The sequence below is a fragment of the Cetorhinus maximus genome, chromosome 16, assembly GCF_964194155.1.
Source record: "Cetorhinus maximus chromosome 16, sCetMax3.hap1.1, whole genome shotgun sequence".
Lineage (NCBI taxonomy): Eukaryota > Metazoa > Chordata > Chondrichthyes > Lamniformes > Cetorhinidae > Cetorhinus > Cetorhinus maximus.
This window is the reverse complement of record NC_135894.1, coordinates 36,350,577-36,363,862: the sequence shown is the minus strand read 5'-3', so window position 1 is coordinate 36,363,862 and position 13,286 is coordinate 36,350,577. Positions and strand designations below refer to the sequence as shown.

Genomic DNA, 13,286 nt, shown 5'->3' with positions numbered 1-13,286 from the left:
TCTCCACATCCACCCTGTCACGACCCCTCAGAATCTTGTATGTTTCAATCAAGTCACCTCTTACTGTTCGATACAAGTCTAGCCTGTCCAACTTTTCCTCATGAGACAACCTACCCATTCTATGTATTAGTCCAGTAAATCTTCCCTGAACTACTTGCAACACATTTTCATCCTTCTTTAAATAATAAAGAATAGAAAAATAGTGATGTAACAGTAGTGTATATCATTCATTGTACTTTTCCCAAAATGGGGTTCTTCAGTAAAATCAGTTCTTATTCACCAGAAGTGAATTTGATCAGCTCGGGTTTTACCATAATCAAAGCAAACACCACCAGCTGAGAGCTTTGTTCTCAGTTGAATCCAATAAAACTCATAGTTCTCTTTAACTATCATTCATTGTAAATGTATTAAAGGATACTCTTTCGAGTTATCAACAGTCACAGATTGCAACTCTTTTCGAGTACAATCACAGTTCTTGGTTTCTGGGAGTGGGACATGAACCCACAACCCTCTGATTCAAAGGCGAGGGTGCTATGAACTGAGCCACAGCTGACACTGCACCAATATAGACCTACTCTCAAAAACAAATCGCCTGAATTAGTTTGTAATCAAATAGACAAATACTCATCATGATCAAATACTCTATAGACATTCAATCCCAAGTCAAACACAATGGCTAGTTGAGCGAGAGGCCTAGAGGTAGCTGACACCATAAGACTCTATCCCAGTGAAGAGTCGATGCCCTGTGAAGTGCAGTAAATCAATGAGTGAAAAATGTAAAAAGGAAATAAGTTTGTGTAGACAGAGAATCGTTTTATTTTAGGCAGTTAATTTTAATTAGCCTCCAATGTTATTTATTTGCCTCTTGTTTAAAAATAAATTCTTATTATACTCTCTGTACATATTGATTTAACTTTTTCTTCCAGTTTACACACTACTATGCACTGTTTCAATTATAATCTTACTCTCTCATACAAGCCATTGATCATTAATGACATTGGTGTCATCACATCAGTGATACATGGGGCAACCCAAGTGTTTTGCCTCGAGCTGCTTCTGTCAGCCATGCTGTCTGATGATTTTGCTGTGCTCATTCAAACAGATCAGACATATTCTTGCAAAAGCAATCATGCAGATAATCATTTTAGCTGAAATATTTCACATATACTTTGTAATATTCACAAATTCATGATGTAGGTAATCATGACTAATTACAATAAACAGATTCCTTCATTTGTGTATTCAAACCTCAGTAATGCCTGAAAGGGAATGTTAGTTTCCAAGTGGTGTTCTGCTTTCTCTCAGGTTCAGTCACCAACACAGTTTTTCATTATGGTTCCGGTCCGAGGTCTGGCAGCTTACACTGAACGGAAGGCACGCCAGTGGCGTTATTATACCTTGACTGGTTCCAAGCTCATCTCACCTGTTCAAGAGCCCGAGAAACTTCATCAGTGGTTGGAGGTGGATCAGTTTCTTAAGGGTACCCAAGAATGGCACGAGCCAGATGTGACTATTGAAGGTGACATTGTTCCTTCTAAAGTAGTTGCTATCTTTAAAGCACTGCTTGAGAAACCACTCCAGGCCTCTAATTTTCACGGTAAGTAGAGGATCAAATGATCAGTTTAATTTTAAACATTGACTAAGACCCAGATTTTGCAGTCAGCAGCAAGGCAAGGGTGTTCATCACAGACCTTGAAGAAAGCTGCCCAAAAGATCTAACGATGTCTTTAGTGTGGATTTCCCCCTCTCACAATGGTACTTGATATTGCGCCTTGATGACAAAAACATCCATGAACTCTTTGCACATTTGAGAACTGAAACAGTGTTGGGGAAGTAGATTTAATGAGCTAGTTTGTGGAAGAAGCAGGAGGTAACCTTTGCTCTCCAGGGTAGTCCTGGAGTACTGGTAGAAGAGGCCCAATATAATTTGGTGTCATCCAGTCAGATCTGGTGATGGATGGCTAAGCCAAGTTATAAGTCAGGTATGAGTACCCTTAGACTTGAAGTAAAGACTGTGTCCTTAGCAGGGCAAACAACCAAGATGGGAACGGTAAAGGTTTTATTGGGCACAAGGCAATCAAAGGTGAAGGAATAGTTGAGCAAATCAATGGCTGCAGAAGTACTGTAGTGGATGGAGGGCAAGTTGGCAGTTTGAAAATGTAGCTGTAAGTGACTATGGGGAAGGGTTTCTTTTTCAGGATTGGACACCGGAAGACATGGAGTGGGAAGAGGATAATGGACATGGTGAGAGTTACAAGGGAGTGATCAGTGATTGAGACCATAAGCATGGAGGAGGAAGGAATTAGTCAGATTTCTATTCCCTATTGGTATCCAGTTGATTGCTAGAATACTGCTGAAGATGTTAGACCAGAACAGAAAGTTTGAGATTCCATCACCAGTTGTCAATCTCTCTCTAGTGTTATGGATTGTTGTTTCCTTCCCAAAGAATGCAAAAGTTGAGAATGACTATGAGATGCAGCCAAGCTCAATGTACTGACCAGAATGTTGTGATGACAGTCACATGCACAAATCAATTGTATGACATAAGGCTTTAAATGAAGTGATTGTATGCAAGACTGTGAAGAAAGGAGCACTTTCAGGTAATCGTTGTGATGTCCTATGCGGTATCTGGGTAATGAATTAAACCATTTTAACACAGGATGAGAAAAGGGCCTTTTAAATCGGCTAAACAGCGATTGTGATTTTTCTACTGGCATTCAAATAGCGGTGTTCAAGGTGTGAAAATAGGTGGAGTACACATAGCAGGACAAAGTAAAGACTGTTTACTCCATAGATGAAGAAAGCCTTGGGTATAAAGTGATGCTCTTTTACTCATGAGTCAAATATACTGAATGGGCTGCATTTTATAGGGGTGGGGGTGGACTGCTTGTCCTGTTTGCAGGAAAGTTGGTTAGAAGTCTGCCCCATGCTGCGGGTGGGCTAAATTGTTTAACAGTGAGACTTCCACCCCTCGGTGAAAGGAAGCCCTACCTTTGAGAGCTGCTGGCCAATCTGACCGGCAACTCCATCAGACCCAACAGCACCAGAGCTCAGTAGTGGGCCCTACTGGGACTGCAGGAAGAAGCCCGAAAAGGATCATGACTACCTTGAGAGCTAAGTCCCAGGGCTTTAAGACAGGGAGGGATCTTAGAGCCTAGGGAGGTAGAAGAGGGGGGTGAGGGGCTGGGTTTTATAGGACACACGGCACAGAATGAAGGGCAGGTTGACATATTGGTGGGGGTGGGGCTGCCCGTTGAGTGCAGGGTACCCCCCGAGTGACATACCCTCTCTTCCTTCCTCCCATTTTCCTATGTAGGCCTCAAAAACAAACTGCCCAAACCAACCGTATTTTGGCATAGGAAATGTATTATTCAGGTCAATAGGCTTGCTAACCAGGCTAATTGACCTTTAATTTGAGCATTGCTGAAAAAAGGAGACATGTCTAAACTTTTAGTCCTGCACTCATCAGGATACTTGCAAGAATACCAATATAAGGGGAAGGCAACAATTTATAATGTATGTGAAGAGAGTGCTGATTGACAAGTGCCATTGCCATGGAGAATGCATCACTGATGGTGACTGACAGTTAGCTGCCAAGCATTGTTTGAAATTTAAACCAGGCAGCTTGACCCTGATTGGTCAAGGCATTGTCCTGAGGAATGAGTCAGCGAATGACTGTCACTTATTTTGTTTAGCTGAAACAGCACGGTGTGTGCACGTTATTTTTTCTGCAAAGAACCAGAGCTCTGCATATTAATATATGTAGCTTCCGGTACACACAAATGTGTCCCACTGTGAGCCTGACGGATAGCCTTAAATTGGTTCTCAGCGTAATTCGTAGCACACTGAGGATTATTTAGCAAATGTTGTCCAATCGCGGAATCACATCTAATGCTGGACGTCTAATGCAAGTACGAGCTGGTTGGGCTTGGTCTGTACCTTGCCCAGTGCAAACTGTGGCTGGGACATGTTGTTTGATGTACAGCCTACATACCTAGCATCACACTGGCACTGAAATTCATATACCACATTACTCATCTGTGTGATAGGCAGAACGTCTTTTTGGTTTGATGGCAGCATCCTGTTAGTGACAAATATCACACATGTTGCTACTGCAGTCAGCTCCACCTGTTGCTCAAATTTTTGAGATACCTTGCCCTTCCAGGGTAATCTGAGGTAGACTGGGCACTTTTCAGGGCCAAAGGTGATGGTCTTAGGCCCATTCATGAGTTTGCATGATATGCAGCGTGAAATGATCTGATCAGGGTAGTCATCCTGCAGGATGCATTTGATGCGCCTAGTTCAGCATCATGATGACCAAATGGCTCTGGCCCTATTTACAAGGTTGCCGATGAGACCAATCTTGTTGCATGTGGAACTGTAAAAATCCCAATGCATATCTTGACCAGTGAAGGTAGGCTTGCGGTCGACCATAGCAGAGAACCCCCTGGCAGATTTCTCAACTAGTAAGTCAAGGAAAGGGAGTTCACTTGACTTCTCCATTTTAAAGGTGAATCTGAGCACAGGATAGAGTCCATTAAGACATGTAAGGAAATTGTTACATGCAGCTGCAGATTTAAATGTAGCAAACGTATCATCTACATATTGGAAATATGCAAGAAGTAGGAGGTTAGGTGTCATTCCATCGAAGCCATGTTTCTCATGGAACCCTACAAAGACGTTTGCGAGAGGTGGACCTAGAATGTGCTATTAATTACACTGACAACCAACTTAAGACTGTCAGTCAGGTTCACAGTGTGATGCATTTGTGTGTACTGGAAATTAAGTATATTAATACTCAGGGCCCTGTTCTGTGCGGACAGAAAGAACATGTACACATATTGTGCCTGTTCCAGCTAAACAAAATAAGTGACAGCCATTTGCTGATTCATTCCTCAGGGCAATGCCTTGACCAGTCAGGGTCAAGCTGTCTGGTTTAAATTTCAAACAATGCTTGGCAGTTAACTGTCAGTCACCATCAGTGGTGCATTCTTTATGGTAATGTCACTTGCCAACTAATCAGCACTCTATTCACATACAGTATAAATTGTTGCCTTCCCCTTGTATTGGTATTCTTGAGTGTCCTGATGAGTGCAAGACAAAAAGCTTAGACATGTCCCTTTTTTCAACAATACTCAAGTTCTGTACTACCAAATGACTATAGACCTTTAATTATTCATTTAAGTATGGCTGGTAGGCTGCTGATTTTGGCACCAGCCCACCTAGCATATTATGGGGACTGGGATGGGGGTGGGCAGGAAGGTAGTGGGCTAGCCACCCAAACTATTTTACATGCGCCCCCCCCCCGCCCCTAGCTGGAAACTGGGGTGCATGTAAAACCCAGCTGTGGTATACCATTATGCACACCACAATTTTTCTATGAGCAAAATATAATACTGAATAATTTTAGTGAACCATGTGGAAAATAGTAAAGTGTTTTCTGCTTGTCATGAAGAAGCCGTTATGTTAAAATGCATTGTTCATCAACGAATGACCAGTTATTTCCACGAGTGGTTTGTGTACAGAATACTATGCTATTCAAAATCTACACATGCTCTCCCATCCATCTCTGCATGAAATCCTCCAAGTATACCATACTATTTCACAAAAGTAGGCTTCTGACTTTTATTATGTTTCATAGGAAGCCTTGCTATTGATCTGTATTTCCTTGTTTCACAATCTGTGCCATGACTAATGTAAAAGAGCATTAGTATCAAACAGGTGTAACACCATTAGGGTGATGTTATTTTCTGGATTGTATACTAACCCTGCTGTGAGATAAGATAATTAGTGCAATAGAAGTCTGTATTAACCAATCTCAATAAGGCTAGTTGCTAGTATATCTGGTTGCCTGCACCAGATATAATTGTATCATTTTAAACAATGCGTAGAATTTTAATGCTGGCTATTTAGTCCAGATTGACCCCTGCTCAATTCTATTTATATATTATTTCCGATTGAAAATTACTAGTTGAAACAGTTGGTGGTTTAATGCTGGCAACCAAAAGGACCTGCTTCACTGCATTTAGTTGCTTTGAGCAATTGCTTTAACTAGGTGAATATAATGATGAGTTTTGAAAAGAATGATACCAAGCATCAAGGGAAATAAGTCGAGTTTCAACTGTTGAGTTCCAAGCCATTTTGTTTGAGTAATAGCCTAGTTACATTGCCAAGAGCACACCACAGAGATTCCAGAAGGAATATGCCAGTGGAAATGCTGCCAATTACACTCTGACAGATGGAAATTCATTCCGGGTGTGTATCTATGCATGTGGGGCCAGATTGTTTGGCATCTTGCAGATATCTATTAGTCACCTGTGGTGAGAACTTTCATAACACATAAATGTTGCACTTGATTAGTTTCTTGTCAACATCAAAGTTTTATGCTCTGTTTCACCATTGGAACTGAGCAAGTAGGGATGAGTGGCAAATCTTAACTGTGCTGGATTACATTGCACAAAAAGAATTCTCATTTGGCAAAATCAAATTTGGATTCTGGCAAATTATTCATTATTTTTAAATCTAACAGGATGCGCAATGGGGCAAAATGTTCCCTCTGCCTAGACAAACTTATTTTGGAACATCAAAGGCTATGAGGATTCAGCATGTTTTTTGTCTAGTTATGTCTCTTCAAAAAGTAATACTTTCCTTTTTGAAAAGTTCTTTTGAAACGTGATATGCGGTTGAGTTCCTGATGATTTTGTGACATTGTTATAATTGAATGGTGATTCCTTACAAGATGATTATTTAGATTGGTTGCTCTCTCTCTCTCTCTCTCTCTCTCGTGGATTTTTGATTATTTTTAATGTGCAAATTGTGGTAAAAAGAACTTCTCTTTTCTCCCCTTTCCTTTTGTCCACTCTCTCTCTCTCTCTCTCTCTCTCTCGCTCTCTCCACCACTTCTGTTATCTTTGTCATTGTGTGAGAAAGAAAAACAATGCCTCCGAACATCAGCCTACCTATTGAGCAAGAAAAATTCTGTTCTTCTCACAGGGAAAATCAATGTTTTGGAAAGCGTTGGCCCTACCATACGGCTTGCTGTGGAAACAACAGAACAGCATGTTGAGGTGGAGATTGTACCAGCCATTGAAATTGCCAACCACTGGCCAAAAAAAGCACGTTGGCCACGGTTTCTGAAACGTTGGCCTTCGAAAGAAAAGGCTCGAACTGTTAAGGTATGAAATAGAGAAAAAGCATTTAACAATATAAAAGCTTGATGAGAAATTGGTTTGTTTATAGTTAAGTGAATACATGATACACATCAAAAAGCCGAAGGAAGTTCTTTAAGTTTGGCGTATGGTTATTTATGGGGGAGATGAACTATGTTCTGCAAAGATGGAATAACCCTTGGGACATTTTAGGGATGTGGTTACACATGACTTATCATTTATAACAAGAGTGCCCATGAACTTGATGAAAAGACATAACAGGAACAAAGACAAGGAAGTGGATGATTAGTGCATTGATTTGAAGATAGAAGACTTTATTTTCTGGGTTGAGTGGTATTGGGCCTAAAGACAGAGGGGTAGAAATTTGCTGTAGGTAGTGGTGCAAAACAGACGCTATCAGATCGACCACTCATTATACACAGAGCCTAATATTACCCAAGACAAATTTCCATCCCCAAACATTATGATTTGAACTCTGTATTGAAAGTTGTGTTTTGTAATGGTATGCGTACATGCAAACATATGAATTAGGAGTAGGCCATTTGGCCTCTTGAGCCTGCTCTGCCATTCAACAAGATCATAGCTGATCCAATCGTGGCGTCACTCCAACTCATCTACTCCCATTAACCTTTGACTCCCTTGTTAGTCAAGAGTCTATCGACCTTTACCTTAAAAATATTCAATGATCCTGCCTCCAACACTCATTGGGGAAGAGAATTCCAAAGATTCACGACACTCAGAGAAAAAAAATTCTCCTCATCTCCATCTTAACTGGGAGACCTCTTATTTTTAAACTGTGTCCCCTAGTTCTAGTCTCCCACAAGGGAAAACTACCTTTCAGCATTCACCCTGTCACATCCCCTCAGGATCTTAAATGTTTCAATAAGATCACCTCTCATTCTTCTAAACTCCAATGGATACAGGCTCAGTTTGCCCACCCTTTCCTCCAGGTAAGGAGGGGTAAGAAAACCCCTGCATCCCATGTATCAGTTGAGTGAACCTTCTCTGAACTGCTTCTAACTTTTATATCCTTTCTTAAATAAGGAGACCAAAACTGTACTTGGTATTCCAGATGTGGGGTCCCCAACGCCCCTATAAAACTATAGCAAATATTCCTACTTTTATATTCCATTCCACTTGCAATAAACAACAACATTCCATTTACCTTCCTAATCACTTTCTGACGTGTATGCTAACTTTATGTGATTCATGTACCATGACACCCAGATCCCTCTGTACTGCAGAGTTCTTCAATCTCTCTCCATTTAAATAATATGTGGCTTTTCTATCCTTCCTGCGAAAATGGATAAAGTCACATTTTCCCACATTATACTCCATCTGCCAAATGTTTGCCCATTCACTTAACCTATCTATGTCTCTTTGCAGACTCCTTATGTCCACTTCACAACTTACTTTCCTACCTATTTTTGTGTCATCAGCAAATTTAGCAACCATACCTTCGGTCCCTTCATCTAAGTCATTGATGTAAATTGTAAATAGTTGAAGCCCCAGGATTGATCCCTGTGGCACTCCACTCATCACATCTTGCCAACTGGAAAGTGACCTATTTATGCCTACTCTCTATTTCCTGTTAGCTATCCTCTATCCATACTAATATGTTACTCCCTACACTATGAGCCCATATTTTGTGTAGTGACCTTTAGATTTCCAGAAGGCATTTGTTAATGTCACATCAAAGTACAGCACATCCACAGGTTCCCCTTTATCCACATTGCTTGTTACTTCCTCAAAGAACTCCAATGAATTAGTCAAGCATGATATGCATTTCACAAAACTTTGTTGATTCTGTCTGATTGCATTGAGATTTTCTAAGTGTCCCGCTATTATAGCCTCAATAATAGATTCCAGAAATTTACCTGACAGATGTTTTAAGCTAACTGGCCTGTAGTTTCCTGCTTTCTCTCCCTCCTTTCTTGAATAGAGGTGTCACATTTGCTATTTTCCAATCTGATGGGACCTTTCCAGAATCTAGGGCATTTTGGAAAATTAAAACCAACACATCTATTATCTCAGCAGCCACTTTTTTTTAAAAAGACTTGAGGATGAAGTCCATCAGCACCTGGGGACTTGACAGCTTTTAGTTCTAATAATTTTTCTTAGTACTCTTTCCCTGGTGATTGTATTAGTTTTAAGTTCCTCCCTTTCACCTCCTGATTCACAATTACTTCTGGAACATTATTTGTATCATCTACAGTGAAGACAGACCTCCCAAAATATCTGTTAAATTCATCTGCTATTTTCTTATTTTCCATTAATTCCACAGACTTACTCTCTAGAGGACCAACACTCACTTTGCTTGCTCTTTTCCTTTTTAAGTACGTGCAGAAACTTTTACTAACTATTTTTATATTTCTAGCTAGCTTTCTCTTGTACTCTAATTTCCCCCTCCTTATTAATTTTTTAGTCATTCTTTGCTGTTCTTTTTATTCTTTCCAATCTTTTGACCCGCCACTTATCTTTGTGGAATTAAATGCTGTTTCTATCAATTTTGATACTATCTTTAACTGCCTTAGTTAACCACAGTGTGTCCCTCCCTTTCTCATTGGAATGTATCTTTTCTGACTATCCTGAAAAATCTCCCTAAATGTCCGCCACTCCATCTCTACTGACCCATCTCTTAACCGAAATTCCCAGTTCACTTTTTAGCCAGCTCTGCCTTCATGCCCTCATAATTGCCTTTATTTAAGTTTAAAACAGAGGGCAGAATCATCCGTGCCCACTGGCATCGGGCGTGTTCGGTGGCGTGAGTGGACAATACAGCGAGAAGGCCAAAAATCTGTTTCACGACATCATGGAACCAATTTGCGATCATCCACTCAGCCCATCGATGGCGGGCCGCATTCCCTGCCATTGGACGTCAGGAACCTCATTGTAATACATCTGCATATCATTATAGGTCAGCCCGCCGGACTCGTCTGCCTATGTTGGCGGGCAAACACACCGGTGCAGAACGTGTCTTAAAAACTGTAGCATGCAGAAGATGGGACTTACTGCCAGGACCTTGCTCACATTGCAGATATCAGAGGAGCAGAAGATGCTGGAGTCCGATAGCAATGGGATCCTAGAGCAATGTCCATGGCATGCTGGGTGGATTCTCATGGACATGGTTGTGCCAAGTAGCTAACAGAAGTTGGAAAGTCACCATTGATGCTCACGACAGATGAATGCAGAGGGGGTGGGAAAGGAAGGTCTAGGATCAGCAGGAAGAGGTGTCGGTGCGGGGGGTGGGGGAAGAGTGAGGATCATGGGGTGGGGGGCAATGAAGGTGTCGGCGGGGTGAGATCAGGAGGAGGGGGAATGAACATAGCATAAAAAATAAGAACAGGAGTAGACCATTTGGCCCCTCATGCCCACTCCACCATTCAATAAGATCATGGCTGATCTGCTTGTGTTTCGAATTCCACATTGCCATCTACACCCCCCTCCAGACAACCTTAGATTCTTGTTAGGCAAGGAAATCAATCTACCTCTGCTTTAAAAATATTCAATGACCCTACCTCCACTGCCATCTGAGGCAGAGAGTTCCAAAGTCGCACAACCCTCTTGGAGAAAACAATTCTCCTCATTTCTGTCCCATAAGGATGACCCCTAATTTTAAAACAGTGCCCCCAGTTCTGGACTCAACCACAAGAGGAAACATCCTTTCCATGTCCACCTTGTCAAGGCTATTCAGGATCTTGCATACTTCAATCAAATCACCCCTCACTCTTCTAAACTCCAGTGGAAACAAGGCCTGTCCACCCTTTCCTCATAAGACAACCCACTCACTGCAGGCATTAATCTAGTAAAGCTCCTCTGAACTGCCTCCAATGCACTTACATCCTTCCTTAAATAAGGAGACCAAAACTGCACACAATATTCGAGGTGCAGCCTCACCTGCATAACATCCTTACTTTTATGTTCAGTTCCTCTCATAATAAAGGATTGCAATCCATTAGCCTTCTTAATTACTTGTTGTACCTGCATATTAACGTTTTGTGACTTATGTACTAGAACACCTGGATCCCTCTGCATCTCAGAATTTTGCAGCCATTCTCCATTTAAGTAATTCTCTGCTTATTTGTTCTTCCTGCCAAAGTGAACAACTTCACATTTTCCCACATTAAACTCCATTTGCCAGATCTTTGCCCACTCACTCAACCTATCTATGTCCATCTGCAACGTCCTCATGTCCTCTTCACAATATATTTTCCAACTATCTTTGTGTCATCTGCAAATTTAGATAGCATGCCATCGCTCCAAGTCATTTATATAAATTGTTCAGGTGTAAGCCGTCTCAACGGTAAAGCCTCCACTTTCCCCAGTACTGATGCCAGTGCCCCACAAACCAGAACCCACTTCTCCCACACCAGTCTTTGAGACACACATTTGTCTCTCTAATCTTATTTGCCCTATATCGTTTTGCATGTGGCTCAGGTAATAAGCTAGAGGTTATTACCTTTGAGGTCCTGCTTCTTAATTTGGTACCTAGCTCCTCATACTGACTTTACAGAACCTCTTTCCTAGTTCTACATGTGACATTGGTACCTGCATGGACCACAACGACTGGATCCTCACCGCCCCACTGCAAGTTTCTCTCCAGCCCTGAGCACATGTCCTGAACCCTGACACTGGGCAAGCAACATAGCCACCTGGACTCTCGCTCTTCACTGCAGAGAACAGTGTCAATCCCCCTCACTATACTATCCCATACTACCACTACATTTCTTTTTGCTCCGCCCGCTTGAACAGCTTCCTGTACCATAGTGCCATGGCCAGTCAGCTCATCCATGTTGCAGACCTCGCTTTCATCCACACAGGTTGCGAGCACCTTAAACCTGTTTGACAATTGCAAATTCTGAGGCTCCTCCACTACTGTCTGCTCGGTCCCATTACCTGCCTCAGTGACAGTCACATCCTCCTGTCCCTCACTGCTGACCAAAACAGATGACCCAAGAAGTGTGACAGTCTTCTGGAACAAAGTGTCCAGGTATTTCTCCCCATCCCTCATGTTGCTCAGTGCCTACAGTTCGGCTTCCACATCAATAATTCAATAATCCTGTCGGGGGGAGGGTGGGGGTGGTAACGGGGGAGAAGATGGCAACTGGGGAGGTTGTAAGGGGAGGGAGGAAGAAGTGAGGGTGTCTGAGGGAGTCAGGAAGGGGGAAGAAGGAGTAAGGCTGGAGGAAGGAGTTGTGGGGGGGAAGGACTAAGGATGGTGGATGAAGTAAAGGTGTCTGAGGGATTCAGGAAGGGGGAGGGGCTAAATGGGGATGGGGGTCTGTGGGGGAGTCCGGGGGGGGCTGGGAGGACTAAGGGGAGTAAAAGGGGTTCTGGTGGGGCGGGGGGGAAGGAATGGTCTGGGGGGGTGGGGATGTCCAGGTGAACATGCAAGGGAGGGGTCTGATGGGTCCATGTCTGCCTCCTGGGGAGCAAACAGAGGATGGGCGTGGTACAAGGGAATGGTGAGAATGACTGAGGGCAGAATAAGGCAGTAGGGTGGGCGGGTGAGTGTTTGACTGTAGCGATAGAAGGGACGGTGAGGGTGCTTGGTGGGGACTCGGAGGCAGACACGGACCCTGGGGGTGGGAAGGAGGAGGTCAGGGAGGTTAATGTGGGTGCGGGTGGGATTTTCAGGAAGGAAGGGAACGTGCACGTTCACCTGGACATACCCGAAGGAAAAGAGTTGTGGCTGGTAGGTCACAGAGAGGAGGTGGAAGGTGATGCTGGGGGGGCGGGGGTCAACAGTGATGGGGGGAAGGAACTGGGTGACTGGGGGAGGGGAAAAGACAGGGGAGCGAAAGTAAAACTGAATTAGCACCATGCTGTCTAAATCGAAAGTGAAACAACAGTTGTGGTGGGCGAGATCAGGTGCTGCATGGGAGTGTGATCAGTGGGTGGGTGGAGATGCAGGTCAACTGAAAGTGAACCCCAGCAGGCAGCATTCACCTCAGGACATTGAGGTGAGTGTGGTATGTGAAGGATCTGTGTGTGTGGGAGAGAGCTTGCATGAGGCTCCGAAAGGCCCTGCCACACACATACACCTCCCTCCAGAATCACTCATTGGCCAGCTGCTCCCTCTGTGGTGACAGAGGATGAGGTTGAGGGGGGGTCACA

At 43.0% G+C, this 13,286-nt stretch overlaps 1 protein-coding gene across 7 annotated transcripts in view; it reads left to right on the top strand.

Moving 5' to 3' along the window:
- The window catches only part of mab21l3 (mab-21-like 3), a 74,869-nt gene that overhangs the window by 32,275 nt on the left and 29,308 nt on the right, over positions 1–13,286 (top strand). For 6 of the 7 annotated variants that reach the window (XM_078559665.1, XM_078559661.1, XM_078559668.1 and 3 more), the window contains 2 exons: positions 1,306–1,597; positions 6,994–7,175. In XM_078559665.1, coding sequence (XP_078415791.1) covers positions 1,306–1,597; positions 6,994–7,175 — 474 coding nt within the window. Of the gene's footprint in view, positions 1–1,305; positions 1,598–6,993; positions 7,176–10,086; positions 10,334–13,286 lie in introns of those variants that run through there. The other variant, XM_078559667.1, reaches the window with a different exon arrangement.